This window comes from Lampetra planeri, chromosome 57, assembly GCF_965212315.1.
Source record: "Lampetra planeri chromosome 57, kcLamPlan1.2.h2, whole genome shotgun sequence".
In the NCBI taxonomy this organism is placed as follows: Eukaryota; Metazoa; Chordata; class Hyperoartia; order Petromyzontiformes; family Petromyzontidae; genus Lampetra; species Lampetra planeri.
In genome coordinates, this window is record NC_136163.1 from 3,112,727 (window position 1) to 3,130,812 (window position 18,086).

Below are 18,086 nucleotides of genomic sequence, written 5' to 3' on the forward strand. Positions count from 1 at the left end.
GGGTGGACCTTATCCTTATCAATCATCCAGACATTTGCCCCCCCTGAGAGATTTTGCAGGAGCCGCCACTGTACTGTATAGAGATCTAAGACACACCCGAGTTGAAGCTGTCTTCGGGCCCTGCCACTCTCTCTGGACTTGAGAACACAAATCGTGGACGTACAAACGTTGAACTTCTTTTGGTAGCGTACGTAGCCACAACCGTGCTAATCGGATGGGTGTGTGGGCGAGTGGATGAGCGAGTGACTATGCGAGTCTTTGTGCGTATTTTGAACTCTTCGCACCGTACGTAGCCAACCGTGCTAAAAATCGCAGGTGCAGGTGTTCAGCGCGATAACGCCACGCCGCGTCGAAATCGCTTTGTTTGCGACAATCTCCTTGCTTTAAATTTCGATTTAAAGCTTTCGTGACTGCAGGGATTCATCTTCTTGTTTTTTTCGGTAAAGTCACGTAGAAGGGAAGTAATACAATAATAAAAATAAAACATAATAAAATAATATAATATTGTTTTATTTTTATTATTTTATTACTTCCCTTCTACGTGACTTTACCGAAAAAAACAAGAAGAAAAATCTCCTTGCTTCAAAGAGACACACGAAATGGATTCACGGCGCTCGCACGAAATCGATTGACGGCGTTGGCCGTTGTTGCTGCTGCTGCCATGCAGTGGGCACCCTCCCGCGTGCGCACGGATTCCACCGTTGTCCCGACGTTTCGCTCCGCGTGCTGATAAGCTTTTCCAGGGAGCGAACCATCAGACATCCAATGCTGACAAACACGCGGTAATAACAAACCCAAGAACACTCAAAAAACGAATCTAGGTTTTTTTATCTTCTCCAAAATGCGGGCATCTGTGCAGAGAAATCGCTGGGGGGAAAAACAAAACAAAACTTTTCATTCAACCTCCACTAGTCTGGCGGATGGAACGCGCCCCCTTGTGGATGGCCAGTGCCTGGGTACACACAGACACTGCTGATTTTGAACGCAGCAGCAGAGGTCGCAACAGGGTACCCGATACCCGTACCCTACCCGATACCCGGCTACCCGTACCCGGCTACCCGTACCCGGCCGGGTACGGGTACCCGTTTGCGACCCTGGTGCGGCCGGGTACGGGTACGGGTAGGCCGTGAGTCACTGGTGAGTCACCGTTTGTCACTCATTTCCCAACGTCTTGTCTCTTCTCACAATTCAAGTTCCTAGAATCAACCCACCCGCGCCTGCAACATGGCTTCATCCCAGAGGTCGCAATCGGGTACCCGTACCCTGCCCAATACCCGGCCGGGTACGGGTAGCCGGGTATCGGGTAGGGTACGGGTACCCGTTTGCGACCCTGGTGTGGCCGGGTACGGGTAAGGAATCAAAACCCGTTTGCGACCTCTGCGCAGCAGCGTTCAAGCTGCCCCCAACCCCACAGGTTTTCACAGATTGGGGGGGGGGGGAAGCAAGGCTGCGGCATGGAAACCGTGCAGGGAAAAAAATAAAATCGGAGCTTGTGCCGACAAGGCCAGCGACAAAAAAACACCGATGCACAACGCGACACAAAATGTCAACAATCATGCCGACACACTCACGTAGTCACTCACCCACACACACTCGCCCATCTCCGATTAGCACGGCTGGCTATGTACGGTGCAAAAGAAGTTCAACATACACACACACGCACAGTCACCCATTCAGATAGTCACTCACCTACTCAATACATCACGACACTATCACACATCAACGGCAAGTAATTGTTTAAATACATTATTTTTTTTATTTAAGTCTTTGGAAGGAAAAAAACAATCTCTGGTAACGATACGATTATGATTTTCACTCGCGATTTATTTTTTTTGCATAAAGTATATCCCGCATAATCCCATCTCCCCCCAAAAAAATAGCTTCGGAGAAAATAAAGAAATACAGCAGCAGAACCCAAAGCGACCGCCTAATTTACGACAATCAAATCGACGTGCGCGGCAAATTCTTAAGGCCGTTGGCACCGATTTTTTTTTATGCGGCTACATCAACATTATTTCATTGCTTAGTAAAGACCAACGTTAATCTCGTTGGAGAAAAAAAAAATCATCTGAAGTAAAAGAACAGAGCCCAATGATTTGTGAACGCTTTTGAGGAGTACTACAGTTTTCCCCACGGTAACACAATTAATTCCAGCGGTGCTACCGCAGGGCGTGTGATTGTAGGGGGTGGCAAAATTAACCCCGACGGTGCCATCGCAAGGCGTGTGATGGTAGGGGAATGGCACAATTAACCGCAGCGGTGCAATCCCAAGGCGTGTGATGGTAGGGGATGTCAAAATTAACCCCGACGGCGCATTCCCAAGGCGTGTGACGGTAGGGGGTGGGCTCAATTAATCCCAGCTGTGCCATCCCAAGGCGTGTGATGGTAGAGGGTGGGCTCAATTAAGCCCAGCTGTGCCATCCCAAGGCGTGTGATGGTAGGGGGTGGGCTCAATTAAGCCCAGCTGTGCCATCCCAAGGCGTGTGATGGTAGGGGGTGGGCTCAATTAATCCCAGCTGTGCCATCCCAAGGCGTGTGATGGTAGGGGGTGGGCTCAATTAATCCCAGCTGTGCCATCCCAAGGCGTGTGATGGTAGGGGAATGGCACAGCAATGCCATCCCAAGGCGTGTGATGGTAGGGGGTGGCACAATTCACCCCAGCGGTGCCATCGCAGGGCGTGTGATGGTAGGGGGGGGGTGGCACAATTAATCCGAGCGGTGCTACCGCAGGGCGTGATGGTAGGGGGATGGCACAATTCACCCCAGCGGTGCCATCCCAAGGCGTGTGATGGTAGGGGGTGGGGGGCTCAATTAATCCCAGCTGTGCCATCGCAAGGCGTGTGATGGTAGGGGATGGCACAATTCACCCCAGCGATGCCATCCCAAGGCGTGTGATGGTAGGGGGTGGGGGGCTCAATTAATCCCAGCTGTGCCATCGCAAGGCGTGTGATGGTAGGGGGATGGCACAATTCACCCCAGCGGTGCCATCCCAAGGCGTGTGATGGTAGGGGGTGGGGGGCTCAATTAATCCCAGCTGTGCCATCCCAAGGCGTGTGATGGTAGGGGATGGCAAAATTCACCCCAGCGATGCCATCCCAAGGCGTGTGATGGTAGGGGGGTGGCACAATTAACCGCAGCCGTGCTACCGCAGGGCGTGACGGTAGGGGGTGGGCTCAATTAATCCCAGCGGTGCCATCCCAAGGCGTGTGATGGTAGGGGGATGGCAAAATTAACCCCAGTGATGCCATCGCAGGGCGGGTGATGGTAGGGGGTGGGCTCAATTAACCGCAGCGGTGCCATCCCAAGGCGTGTGATGGTAGGGGATGGCAAAATTAACCGCAGCGGCAAGGCGTGTGATGGTAGGGGATGGCACAATTAACCGCAGCAGTGCCATCGCAGGGCGTGTGATGGTAGGGGGGGGGTGGCACAATTAACCACAGCGGTAAGGCGTGACATGGTAGGGGGTGGGGCACAATTAACCCGAGGGGTGCCATCGCAGGGTGTGTGATGGTAGGGGGGGTGGCACAATTAACCACAGCGGTAAGGCGTGACATGGTAGGGGGTGGGGCACAATTAACCCGAGGGGTGCCATCGCAGGGCGTGTGACGGGAGGGTTGAGGAGGAGACACGGGGGAGGACAAGGAGCATCTCCGCAGACTTGAGTGTCCGTCGTCTCAGATGATGGCGTCCGTGTCTCCACTGGAGACAAAAAAAGAAAGTTTAATCGGGGGGTCTCGTTACAGAGCAAAAACCGCGCGTTCACACCCCCTCGGCTGTCCGCCAAATATCATCAATCGGTCGTTATTCGAGACGTAAATCAAACTTCACGATACCGTCACAGTCACCACAACAATCAACTTTTCGCATAACTTTTACAATCACGTGACGCCCACGTCAAGTTCCACAGCATGGCGATTGTCGCAATTATCGGTTAAAGTAACTTTGTACGGTAAATTGCATTTCGCGTTTTTATTTTACCGTGTTAAGAGTTGCTTTGCTGCGCTGCTAACGAATAAAGGCGATTTAAAAAGCTCTTAAAACTGCAGTTCACTCAACGTACGCCCGCTGCGAGTCTTCCGAATCTCGTTACAACTTATGACGCTAATAAAAACAACATGCCGCCAGGTAAGCTAAAATTAATTAAATCAACTACGAAAATGCTGAAGTCACGTAATAATAATCCCCCTGCCGTCAACCGTTCTGGCAAACATTCTACCAAACACACATTTAAAAGATAATAGCCATTTATTTACTACCTTAATTAGGGAGTTTGTCATTTCACATATATTTATTGACCAGAGACAGAATATTTAAATATAGAAATATAATGCCCGTCACGATATTTCGCAAAACGAACAAGACATTTGTAGTGGACATTTAATCGTGCGATTCAGCATCACCGTGCCGTGGCAAACCCCGAGCTACGAGTTCACACCCTGTGCTAAAGTCACCGCAATGGAAACTCCGAGGTTTTTGTTTTACATCGCGTAAATATAAATGTGTCGTTAAACCCGCCACCACCCGCCACACAGCCACAATTAAGTAAAGTTTGTCACGTAAAGACTACGTCACCAATTCTTTACTAGCTCAGCCACGCACCGCTGTGTTGGACGGCTGATGATACTGGTTGTAGTTGTTGTAATTACCAGCGAAACATCACAAATTGTAAATGTTGTAGTGGGTTTACACTCCAACACAAACCGGTTCATGCTGAACTAGTAACCAATTTGCACGTTGTGTTTACGTGACAACCCTTACTCATTGGTTGTACTGGCTGGTGGGTGAGTGACTATGTGACGAACTTCTCTCGCACCGTACGTAGCCAACCGTGCTAAAAAAATCGGAGGTGCGGCGAAGGGCTAATCCTAACAACTAGAACCCCCACTTAGCACCACCTACTAGATACATCCAACTTACCTCCGACAACATTTATGGCTGTACAACATTAGACAGCATTTTTAGATACACAATTAACAATGCCATTTGATAAGAAAACTAATTTCTACTTTGCTGCTCCACATTTTTATAGACTACCCTTGCTGCACATTTACAGCTCTGTTCCTGCCACCCCCCCCCTTCCCTTAAATCCCAATTTTTAGGTCCCCTATTAAACCAAAACACGGGAGATTACTTGGACAGGTACCTCATTTTCTCTTCTGGCCACCTCTTGCTTTCATTTGTTTGTAGTTTTTTTTGTCCACCCACTCGCGATCCCGTACCCGTCAACCCCTTATCATTGCCCTACCTTATTACAGACCGATTCAGACCTTATTGGTCACCTCCGTGCCTCTTATACATCTCAACGTTGATCCATACCAAGGGTGGCACAGTCGGGTTTTTTTACAATCGGGTTTAATTGTCTTTTTATATTAAACCCGATCATCTGAGATTGGGAGAAATCCGGTTTAAATCGGTTCTAATTGCAGAACCGCACTTCGCCAACTTCTCAACGATGAGCTTCATCCATTCCAAGCCAAGGAACTCACTGGCGCCCACGAGTGTGGAGGAGAAGCTCGTGTTCATCAACACCAACCTGCCCGCCGCATTTTAAGACTACCCCGTGCCCGATAGCCCCGAGTACAATAGCAGCACCGACGAGGAAGCAGCCTAAGCCTTGGATCAGAGTTTCGTATTCATTAAACCAGGTTGTAATTCCCCCGAAATCGGGTTTAATTGTATTAAAGAAAAACCCGATGCCTGCCGCTGGAAAAATCGGGTTTTTTCTACCCATGATCCTAACAAAGTCCCATCACAAGGGAGAAGCACAAAACAAATAGACAAAAGAAAATCGCCCGTATTGAAACAGCTGTACGCCGTATGGACCTGAAAACTCAATTTCCCTCTACAAGAATACTGGCAAACCGCATGGATTGACAGCTCTGCGATTCACACGCGCTCATTTAGTTTCTGACCGTTAAAAAATTACCGACTATTTGCGAGTCAAATAAACGCGACACCCGAACAAAACGGAGACGCCACAGAGAGGGATTTGTCACAGAAGCACAACACAGCAGGTGCACGCAGGTACAACAAACCGCCGTTCATCACCGAGTGGCGGTGACGTCACCACGGCATTTGTGCCAGTCTGCGCGCACTTTGAAAGGCCACGTGAATTGTCAAACGCGCGCCGGCAGGAGGTCACGTGACAGACCCAGGAGTGCCATGGTTTGACCGAGATGACTGGCAGATGCGCCATCTGTTCCCCCCTTCCTATGCCAACTCGCTGCGTTTTAACCGTCCTGGGCGCTCCGCTCGTTGTTCCGAGCGTCGCTCCTCTGCCCTCCGTTGTTGCTGGAGAGCGACCGACTGCCTCCAACTGCCAGGCAGCAGCGTCCTTCACGAGCCTCATCTGCAGAGGCCGATCTTGACACCGCTGGTACCGGACATCGGCCAAAGTCCGCTCAGCTCCACACCCTCTCGTGCCACATCATTCCGTCTCTTCCCGAGCCCGCGCACACACACACACACGCAGAAAGGAGGAGGAAGAAGTAGAAGCGGAGCGAGCCGTGGGGACGAACCTCGCGGTGGCGCGGACCCCACTTACAGGTGCTGGTAGCGCGGGTTGCGCGTGCGGAAGTACTTGAAGGCGAAGAACAGCAGCGCCTGCACCGCCACGGCCAGCACCACGCCGCCCACGAAGCTCACGGCGTCGAACGAGCGGACCGACCCGTCCGACGGCACGACGCCCGCGGCCGCTACACCGCACACACACACGCAACAAAGACAAAGATCCCCCGTGTAGCCTTAACAGACTGTTGGGGCAAGTGCTATTTGCGAGGAGCACCTACAAAGGCCGGCACGGCACACAAGGGGGGTGGGTGGTCAGCAACGCGCGAGCACACACACACACACGCACACACACACACACGCGCGAGCACACACACACACACACACGCGCGGGAACACACGCACACACACACACGCGCGAGAACACACACACACACGCACACACACACGCACCCACGTGCTCAGACTCGCTCCACTAACTCACCTCGGTGGAACCCCACACCAACCAGCTAACACAGGCACAAAGACAAATATCCCCCGTGTAGCCTTAACAGACTATTGGGGCAAGTGCTGTGAAGCGAGTAACACCTACGAGGGGGTGGGTGGGTGGGCCAGCACCCACCCAACCCCCTCGAGTCAACTGGAACTAGGTGGCCCAGGACTGGTATAAATATTCACCTGTTATTGGCTTAGAGCGGGAATCTAACTCAGTCGTTGGGTTCATAGCACGACTTAGTAGCACCAGTTTCTAGTTACACTCCCCACGAGCACCTCTATTCGCACCACACACATGCAAATTCTACAGCAGCAGGCGTCAGTAGTCGGGATCGAACCCACGCACTCCGGCATCGCAGGCGAAGGAGTTAACATCTTAAATTTCGATTTAAAGCTTTCGTGACTGCAGGGATTCATCTTCTTTATATTATTTTATTATGTTTTATTTGTATTATTTTATTACTTCCCTTCTACGCGACTTTACCGAAAGAACCAAGAAGATGAGTTAACATCTCGCCACCTGCCCGCCCGATGGTGCCACACCCATCGCCAGCTACACACACACGCATCAACTAGCACGACTCGCCAGCACCTATTAAACGCCTGCTGTTAGCCTCCGCTTCGTCACAGCATCAAGCGTCTCTACGCATCGCGAGCTAGCCGGCGGACGTGACGCCGTGCGTACTCACAGGCCGTGGATGAGGCGTGGGCGGGGGCAGTGGAGAAGGCCGCGGGGCTAGACGTCGTGCCATTGGTGGCGTTGTTGGGCGTCACTGTGGAGGAGTCAGACAAGGTCCAGCATCGCGGACACCACAAGGGGGCAGACATCCTCCATTAGCACGGTTGGTTACGTATGGTGCGAAAGAAGTTGAACGTACATAGTCACTCACCCACCCACACACTCACCCACCCACCCACACATCCACCCACCCACTCCGATTAGCACGATTACGTACGGTGCGAAACAAGTTCAAGGTACGCACATAAAAGGAGGCGGGTTTTTAAGGATAGCCGAGTTGTTCAAGGATTTAGTATGGCCGTGTTATAGCACCAAGAGCAGCTAGGATTCCAGATTGCAGTTTGTGTTGCTTACACAAACAGGCCTCACGGTGCATACAAACGACACCAAGTGTACTGCGCGATCCACCTCACGAGGGAGAGCGCCTCGCCGAGTCTCAAGGAAGAGCTGGGGACGCCGAAGTCGATCAAATGGCCCGAAAATTTGAATTGACTCCCTTCGTCTTCGATTACCAAGGCAGATCCTACGGTCGGGCGCTGCGGTGGCTTGTAGATCTTGGCTACCCAAGCCTGGAACGCAGGAGGTCGTGGATTCGATCCCGACCCTGACGCCTGCTGTTGTATATTTGGAGTTTGCGTGTCTTTCTCTCATCATCATCACGGTGGCTAGGAGATGTTAACTACCTCGCCTGGTGCACAGGATGTCGTGGGTTCGATCCCAACCCTTACGCCTGCTGCTGTATATTTGGAGTTTGCGTGTCTCTCTCATCATCATCACGGTGGCTAGGAGATGTTAACTACCTCGCCTGGTATACAGAAGCTCGTGGGTTCGATCCCTACCCTGACGGCTGCTGCTGTATATTTGGAGTTTGTGTGCCTCTCCCCGTGGTCGTGTGGATTTTTCTCTGGGTCCTCTGGTTTTTCCCTCCATATTTTAGAATCACCATTACGGATTTAAGAGTTTTTGGCTGCTATAAATTTTTTCACGTGACGATAAGCCACTTCGTTGGGTTACCATGCGATAGCCAGGTCGCTTTTGAAAAAAAGAAAAAAAAGTTTGATAGTTTTTTTTGTTTCGTCTCCCGAGGGATGTCCAGCGCGACACGACCGACTGTCGACATCCTCAAGCCCTACCCATCACCTCCCATCCAGAGACGCACACGGGGAAAACAGAGGTGAGACTTGCTTGAAATCAGATTCGTCGAGTAATAAAAATTATACATCGGTTAGAGTAATCGACTATTTAAGCCGGGAGAGTCTGGAGCACTGTTCGGGGAATTATTTTGGCACGCCAAATCTATTTCGCCTTATTTTTTTCTCGTGATTCTGAGTGGTGGTGTGCGTTGGGTGGGTCACGTAGCCCGTATGCCCAGCCACAGCATGCCCAAGCAGCTTCTGTTTGCCCACATAGAGGGGGCTAAACGGGCACAGCACGGGCTGGAGAGGAGATGGACCGATGCAGTACAGGAAGATGTGGAGCCGAGCGAGACTTGCCAAAGACTGGTACCAGCGGTGTCAAGTTTGGCCTCTATGGAGGAGGCTCGTGAAGGACGCTAATGGGCAGTTGAAGGCAGTCGCCCTCCAACAACAGCAGAGGGCAGTGGAGCGATGCCACAATAATGAGCGGAGCGCCAGGCAGATATAAACGCAGCAAGTTGGCACAGAGGGGGGCACAGGTGGTGCATCTGCTCGTCATATCAGTCAGCCAATCCATAGCACATGGGTCTGTCCAGTGACGTCCTATCAGCAAGCCTTCGACAATTCAAGTGGCCTGGCACAAACACCACGGTGACATCACCGATACTTTGCGGCGAACGCCAGCTGTTGTTGTTGGTGCGGTGCTGTGTGCATGCCGTAGTGTATGTGTGTGTGTGGGGTGGGGTGTGTGTTGTGGGGTGCAAAAAAGAGTGCGAATAGCGGTTAGGGTTACCAGATGTCCTGAAGGACAGCCAGTCCTGAAGGATACAGGCTACAATAATATTAGTTTATTATGGATATGCATATCTTGCACTCTCGTGGTCGTGCATTACAATGACAAATCCCTACTCCAAGCCTGCCTGGCATTGTTCTGAAAAATATCGAGTGAGAAAATAAACCCTTCGTGGAGTCCTGTGACCCTCACGTGCAAAACACCTAATTATTTTCTGGGTCCCCTGCGGTGTGTGCGGTGCGTTGCGTTGTGTGCGGTGCGCTGTGTGCGGTGCGTTGCGTTGTGTGCGGTGCGCTGTGTGCGTTGTGTGCGGTGCGCTGTGTGCGGTGTGTGCGGTGCGCTGTGTGCGGTGCGTTGCGTTGTGTGCGGTGCGCTGTGTGCGGTGTGTGCGGTGCGTTGCGTTGTGTGCGGTGCGCTGTGTGCGGTGTGTGCGGTGTGTGTGGTGCGTGTTACCGCTGGACGCGGCTGTGCTGGCATTGTGTGGGCCAGCGGTGCTGGGGGGCACGGTGCTGTTCGCAGGAGAGGGCTTCGCACTCTGCGTTACGTTTGCTGCTGAGAGGCGAGAGAACAACGGGGGGCGCGGGGGGGGAACAGTGACGTCGTTCGGACGTGTCCTCTACCCCCCACACTACACCCTCAACGCAGCGTCTACTGCCAACTCGCTATTCCCACACCACGACCCCACACCCTATCCCCAATGCTCTAACCCAACCCCTCAACTGCCAACTCTACCCCCACACCCCGAACCCCTACCCCCCCCCACGACATATCCTCAAACTAGCGGCACCCCCCATATTCCCCACACCCACAACATATCCTCAACTCTCTACCCCCATGCCCCACACCCACCCTCTACCCACACACCCCATTCTCAACTCTGTACCCCCCCCACCCTCCTTTACCCCCAAACTCGCTGACCCCACACGCCTTATCCCCCACCCTCTATCCATCGCTATCCCCTACCGACACACGCTACCGACCACACCCCTACCCAACTCGCTACACAAACACTATACAGCAATAAACTCCTGATGCCATCGGATTACCAAACTCGCCACACAGTTAATTATAAGCTGCAGCGTGTACAAAAGTGTTTGGCACGGGTCGTGACGGGTACTGCAAGAACTGACCGTGTTCGTCCAGTGCTCCCTGGAGCTGCATTGGTTTCCATTTGCCGAGCGAAAACGTTAGCAGGTCGCACTCATTGCACACAAAATGCGAGCCACAAATGAACCACAGTACCGCGCTCATCTCGTCACGCAAACTCCGGTCATCCTCGCAGCAGCAGCAGCGGGTTCTGGCTAATCATCGAAAAAAGACAATGGTCACCGCATCGCGCGCTTTCAGACGCGCTTTTGCGGCCGTCTGGAACGCTCTTCCTTCCGATATTAGGAAGCCGCTGGAGCTGTGCACTTTTTTTTTTAATCTCGAGTGAAAACTCATTTCTTCAGAACTGCTTTTTGTGTTTAGTTTTGCCGTCTTTCCCCCGAACCTCGGATCGGCAGTTGGCTACGTACGGCGCGAAAGAAGTTCAACATGCATCCATACATAACATTGTCAGTTGTTCTTCAAATGCAATAGGAAATAGAGATGCTCTACACCGGTGGTTCAACCTTTTGCGGGCTACTGTAGGGCACTTTCTTGAATTTTTTCTACAGAGTACCCTCTTTGCCTGACACAACATGGTTCTGAGAAGTAAATAAATGTATCAATCTTGATTTGAAGCTTTCGGGTACGGGCAGCCGGGTATCGGGTAGGGTACGGGTACCCGTTTGCGACCCTGGTGCGGCCGAGTACGGGTAAGGAATCAAAACCCGTTTGCGACCTCTGCCCCATGCTGCCCACATCAGTGCCCACAACCACCCCCACCACCCCCCCCACCACACCGCGCGTTCACCTGTAGGTGGCGTCAGCGTGCCGTTCGCTGTGGTGGGCGCAGCGGTGACGTTGGGGGAGATTGCAGTCGAGGCATTGGCCGTCGTGGCAGGAGTGACTGACGGCAACGCACCTGCTCCCGCTCCATCTCCATGGGAATCTGGTGTGGGGGTTCACGGCAAAAGTTGGTGGTTAAGACGCTTTCCGACGGAGGTCGAACGCGAACCAGGCGAGAGGGATCAGAAAATCGGAACTTTTTTTTAAACCGGAAGAATCCGATGGAGCTACAAAGCTCTTTTTCCCACAGATGCCCGGGAGTTTTCACGGGTGTCCAGCAGAAATCAAGAGACCAGGAACACGTTCCTTCGGAGTGGGCAGGTAGGAACTTCTTGGTTCTTTCGGTAAAGTCACGTAGAAGGGAAGTAATAAAATAATACAAATAAAACATAATAAAATAATTCTCACGACGTTTCGGCCACAACGCAAGCAGCCGTCCTCAGGTGAAGACCAGGTCTGTCGGGGGAGACAGACGCCGTCTCCCCGACAGACCTGGTCTTCACCTTCTACGTGACTTTACCGAAAGAACCAAGATGATGAATCCCTGCAGTCACGAAAGCTTTAAATCGAAAGGTAGGAACTTGGTTAGACAGCGCATTCGTGCGATCCGTGTCACGCGGCGCAAGCTGCGTGGAGCGGCGCGTCACGTGATGCCGAGCCCGCCCGAAGCGCTCTATGAAATACAAATCGAGGCCGTGGCTATGCACGACAGACAAATAATCCCTGGTGGGCAGTGTGGAACTGTTGTTCCTACCTGTACAAGTCTCATTTGCATCACACCCAGGGGTCACTGAAAATGGCTAAAAGAATCAAATAACCTACAGCATTGAAAAGGAAAGTCGTAATCAGGGGGGGCGCAGTCTTGATAACTCTCGTAAAGTTGATCCAAAATACAAAAAAACACTTTAATAGTTTTTATTTTACCACCGAGCCTTATCATTTGTGATAGCCAGAAGTGACCTGGTCATCACAAATGATAGCTCAACGAAGTGGCTTATTATCAGCACGTGAAAATTCATAGTGCACGGCTTCAAAAAAACCTACATTTTTGTATGAATCAACCTAAAATAAATACGTAAATAAGATATTAAATACGTGAAAATGATCATAACGCCAAAAAAATACAAATTGGTTATCCTAAAACGTGAAGTAAATAAAATAAATTCAATCCGTTTTTTTTCATTAACTTACTTTAATCTCATCACTTTACCTCGCTCTCAATGCAGTCGTGAGTTACAGATGTGATTCGCGGATAGCCAAAATCGCTAATTCAAAGTTCGTGAATAACGAGGCAATACTTTACTTAATGACAGTCAGTGATGTGTACATTTTACATCTTAAACTTCGATTTAAAGCTTTCGTGACCGCAGGGATTCATCTTCTTGGTTCTTTCGGTAAAGTCACGTAGAAGGGAAATCAAATAATAAAAATGAAACATAATAAAATATTATAAAATAATACAAATAAAACATAATAAAAATATTATTTATTATGTTTTATTTGTATTATTTAATTTCCCTTCTATGTGACTTTACCGAAAGAACAGAGAAGATTGTACATCTTGTTGTTTCCTCTAGCTACTCTACATTTCCTCACAAATGCCAATTACCCTCTCTTAACTAACACCAGCCAACACGGTGGCGTGCAGCATAATATATCGATTAGGCTTGATTATTGCAACTCCTTTCGACGGGACATCTGACAAAAAAACATTACCAAGCTGCAGCGTGTACAAAATTCGTTGGCACGGTGTCGTGACGGCCACTTCAAAATCCGACCGTGTCCGTCAAGTGCTCCGAGCTGCGTTTGGCTTCCGGTCGCTAAACGAATCCATCGTCAGGTCTCACTCATTACACACAAAGTGCTCGCCACAAATGAACCACGATACCTCGCCGATTTCATCAAGGCGCATAAACAATCATCACAAACTCCGGTCATCATCGCAGCGGCTTTTGGCTATCGAACAAAGATGGTCACTGCATCGCGCGCTTTCAGATGCGCTTCTGCGGTCATCTGGAATGCTGTCTTCCCGACAGACATGTTCTTCACCTGAGGACGGCTGCTTGCGTTGTGGCCGAAACGTCGTGATAATTATTTTATTATGTTTTATTTTTATTATTTTATTATTTCCCTTCTACGCGACTTTACTGAAAGAACCAAGAAGATCTGGAACGCTTGCACTTTTAAATCTAGATTTAAAACTCATTTCTTTAAAACCCATTTTTGTTAAGTTTGTGGTCCTCTCCCCACAACTCTGATGAGCACGGTTGGATACGTACGGTGCGAAAGAGTGTTCAAGATACACAACCATTGCACCGTATTGAGGCTGGCACGTGCTTCCAGAAAAGCTCGGAAAGCCTTTAAGATTCGCGCATCTACTCTTCACGCGCGCAATAAAAAAACCACTTACGGGCAAGTCATCGCTTAACGAGTGTTCAAGCTATAAAAACGCATTCTCGCATCAATGCGGTTCTTTTCATTGGGGTACAATGTTTCGCACATCGCAGAACTAGCACCGTTGATACACCGTTATAACGCGCAGCCGAGCGGTGCGATATGCGGATTATACAGTTTGTGCGATACGGTGCTCGGAATGATACAGTAACGCGGCTGTGTACCCTCGATTAACTTTCCCGCCACCTCACAGCGTGCGTGCGTGCATCGTACCTCGCCAAACTTTATTGTTATTTATGGGGGAAATGGTTTACTTCTAGATTTGAAGCTTTCGTGACTGCAAGGATTCATACTCTGTGGTTTTTTCGGTAAAGTCACGTAGGTAAAACAATTAATAAAATAAAATGAAAACAACTAAATTAAAGCACGACGTTTCGGAGGCACAGCCAAATAACTGCACAGTTATTTTGCTGTGCCTTTTAACACCTGATGAGGGAGGCTTGTGTTGCCTCCGAAACGTCATGATTTAATTTAGTTGTTTTCATTTATTTTATTAATTGTTTTACCTACGTGACTTTACCGAATGAACCAAAGAGTATGAAATGGTTTACGCGTAACGCGGCACCTTTCAGGAACGCATCGACTGCGTTAAAGGAGGACTCGCTTAGGGTAAAACTACGGCCGGCTGTTCGTTGGAACGTTTCAGCAGCCGTGATGACCACCAAAAGTCGTCATCCACCCAGGTCTGCTGGCAGCAACATCGTTACTCCTTGCCATAGTTTTCTCGAGGGAGACCCCTCATGCTGGAGAGGTCGCAGATTACTATACAGTAACCATGAGAATTGGACTTACAAAAAACGTATTTGATCGTATCACTCAATGTTCCATTCTGTTAGACATATTTTAAAAACCTCACATCTCTTCAGATTTTAATCTGTGCACCGAATGCATCAGGACCTTTCCGACACACACCAGCTCGCGAAGCCGGATGGGTCACATGCCAGCCACCCAGTGTGCTCAGTTGCTTTATCCTGGCTGTGAATATTGTTGAACTTCTGTATCGCAAGAACTCTACCTGCATTCCGTAATGGACTGCTGTCACAACACGATGCTACGCTTATAATCCCAGCTACGTGGCCACGTGCCTTCGACCTCATGAGAGCTCAAATAAAATTCCTCAACTAAACTTCGTCCGTCCCAACTGATTTTTTTCGCACCACACATTTTTCCAGAATCTCGGCAAAATCCCATTTCACAACAAAATGGCACGGAGCCAACAGATGAGGCAAAACACGACGACTCGTGAATGCAACGTTGATCAGCGTAATGTTGCCAAAAGCCCACCGATAAAAATTCCCGGTGTAGCGTGTAGACGAAGCAATGCAAACTGCAGTTTCGATCAGGATAAAGATCAAATTTGTCCGGGGATGCCGACACCAAATCGCTACCTGGACAGGAATTCTATGGCAGGGGTGGGGGGGGGAGGTGAGGTTTGGCGCACGACTTAATTTCATATGGCCACAAGGCCGTCCAAAAACAATATTTACCCATCACTGTGAGCATCTTTAGCTGCACTGAATGGATACCAGAGGGACATTTTTATAGCCTGAACACTTCTGTTATTGCAAGGGTTTCCTGCAGTGAGAAGGGACAATGACAGTTGAAAGGTCGTGGGAGGTCAAAATCCTGACCTTGACGCCTGCTGCTGCATATTTGGAGTTTGCGTGTCTCGCTCTCTCCCCCCTTGGTCGCGTGGATTTTTTCCTCCGGGTCCCTCCGGGTTTCCCCCCTCCGCGTTTTAGAACGAAGCGTGCGTTTATTGGCTGCCAGAAGTGTTCCACGCGATGACGACAAAAACCACTTCATATTCTTGGTTCTTTCGGTAAAGTCACGTAGAAAGGAAACAATAAAAAAGTCGTGTTGAAGGGAAACAAAATAATATTTATTTTATTTTATTGTTTCCCTTCTACGTGACTTTACCAAAAGAACCAAGAATAAGTATCCCTGCAGTCACGAAAGCTTTCAATCAAAATTTAAGAACCACTTCGTTGGAGCCATCATTTGTGGCGGCCAGGTCGCTTCTTAGGAAGAGCTACGTAGCTCAGTGGGGCCCTGACCTGGTAAAATTTTAATTGTTCAGTAGTTTTAGTTTACAAAGTCCTATTCAGTCCACAGGAAGAAAAATGTTCCTCCCTCCCCCCCTACCAGTCTTCTGGTCTCCTGCACAAAGCACCCCCCCCCCATTTCCAGCAGACTCTGCGACCGACCGTGATGCAAATGGGAAAATCGACATAAGGCAACTTTGTTTTTTAAATCCTTTATATTAAGTTCGCTTGCTTGCTTAGGACCGTGCAAATCTTTCGGTCGTTTTTTAACCCACTTCCCGTGATCCAATCGATCTGACATTTTTGCACACAGACTCGTTGTGCGTGACAATTAATGTTCGTGAAATTTTTTTTCCTAAATTTTACACTTTTTAGGACAAAAATATTATATTTAATTACCAATTGCTTAATGGTGCAATGCAAACATCTGACCCATAGGTGGCAGCCATCTCAAGCCAGAGGACGAGAGGACTCTAGCCGCCACGCATATAAAGGATTTATAGTGAGAAACTTTGTTTTTACGGGTTATATTTTTTTGTTTCCAACGGGCTGGAGTTAATCTACAACGCACATTCACCCCCCCCCCCCTCCGGCTCAGGACGCCTGCCGCAGAAGTGCTGTGGCAAGGGAGAACCAGGTGGCGAGCGTCACGCGGCAGGAACGACATCGCCGATGGAGCGCGAAGAGTGCGCTTCTCTCAAAACAAGTTAAGCAAACTATTGTGATATGGCGATCGTGGTTTTTTTTAGGTACAGAAGCTCGAAATGTATCACCCGGCTCATTCGCATTCTTTTATGCTCCGTAGCGGTCTTGAGAAAAAAAATTCAACGTCCAATTCTTCTTCTGCCCCACGGAATTTTTGGGGATTGCAACCGATTACAAATTGGTGCCTATATTTGGTATCCCCAATCCATTGCTTCAGGTGAAGCCACGTGGAATTGTTTTAGATCGCTGTCGAATAATCCTATTCGGCAGTCGTTGACGATGTTTACACTGTCTGGCATACTTGGTAGGGTTTTTCCCCTTTTTGTCTGGCAACAAAACTGACACCTTTTGCAAGGAATCAAGTGTATACGCCTTTTGGCGTCATCTGGTCGAACACCATATGCGACTAGGCTCTTAGACTAGGCTCTAAGAAAAGCGGTCTCTGGTGTGGACCAATCAATTTCAAGGACAACGCATAAATTATTAGAGTTTTGTTTTTTGTTTGCATTTGACTGCAAGTATTGTGGTTAATGTAAACATGATTCCTTGCAAAAGGTGTCAGTTTTGTTGCCAGAAAAAAGGGGAAAAACCCTATTAGTATATTTTGGTACTGGCAAAGGAGGCCTCATGATGTACTGTCTGGCATGTTTTGTTTACGTGATAAACCTTACTAATTTGGCTGTGTCGGGTGGTGGACGGTTTAAACGGCACATTATTATTCACGCGATCTAACCCCAATAAAAACTTCTATTATGGACGGTCTGAAATGTCGCACCATCGCAGTCACAAACTGGACTCTCGTAAATTTCCCATCGATGGAGAAAGTCTCCCAAACATTGTCCATGGAGTGTCCGGATCCGATTAGAGGAGGGAGGAACCAGAATCTTCCGCACCTCGGTCAGATCCTGGGTCACGGGATTGTGGGTGGGAGGGGAGTCACTGACGATAGATTTCGGCAGCAGGTCGGCGTTTGCCCCCTAGGCTGCGTCTCCATCGGTGCTACGGTGGTCGTGTCGTCTTCATGGAGGTTCTTCGCATGTTGCCAGAAGTTTTATGGATACGAGCCCGTGCGGCGGCGGTGGTGGTGGCGGCATGGAGATGCCCTTGTTTATTGGGAGGTTTGGATTTCTGACAGCCTTGCGTCAAATTTATTATCCATCTTTTAAAGTACGTCCCCTTTAATTATTTTATTGTTTCCCTTCTATGCGACTTTACCGAAAGAACCAAGAATATGAATATCTTAACACCTGTTTATTGTCAGAAAGGGTAAAACCTATTCT

At 49.4% G+C, this 18,086-nt stretch overlaps 1 protein-coding gene across 3 annotated transcripts in view; it reads right to left on the reverse strand.

The window, feature by feature from the left end:
- Positions 1–1,733: 1,733 nt before the first annotated feature.
- The window catches only part of LOC144735818 (porimin-like), a 47,826-nt gene continuing 31,473 nt past the window's right edge, over positions 1,734–18,086 (reverse strand). The window contains exons 2-6 of one of the 3 annotated variants that reach the window (XM_078618340.1): positions 11,568–11,705; positions 10,124–10,219; positions 7,692–7,775; positions 6,545–6,695; positions 1,734–3,699 (exon numbers count right to left, since the gene is read on the reverse strand). In XM_078618340.1, coding sequence (XP_078474466.1) covers positions 3,675–3,699; positions 6,545–6,695; positions 7,692–7,775; positions 10,124–10,219; positions 11,568–11,705 — 494 coding nt within the window. In that variant the 3' untranslated portion in view covers positions 1,734–3,674. Of the gene's footprint in view, positions 3,700–6,518; positions 6,696–7,691; positions 7,776–10,123; positions 10,223–11,567; positions 11,706–18,086 lie in introns of all 3 variants that reach the window. The other 2 variants (XM_078618338.1, XM_078618341.1) reach the window with 2 other exon arrangements.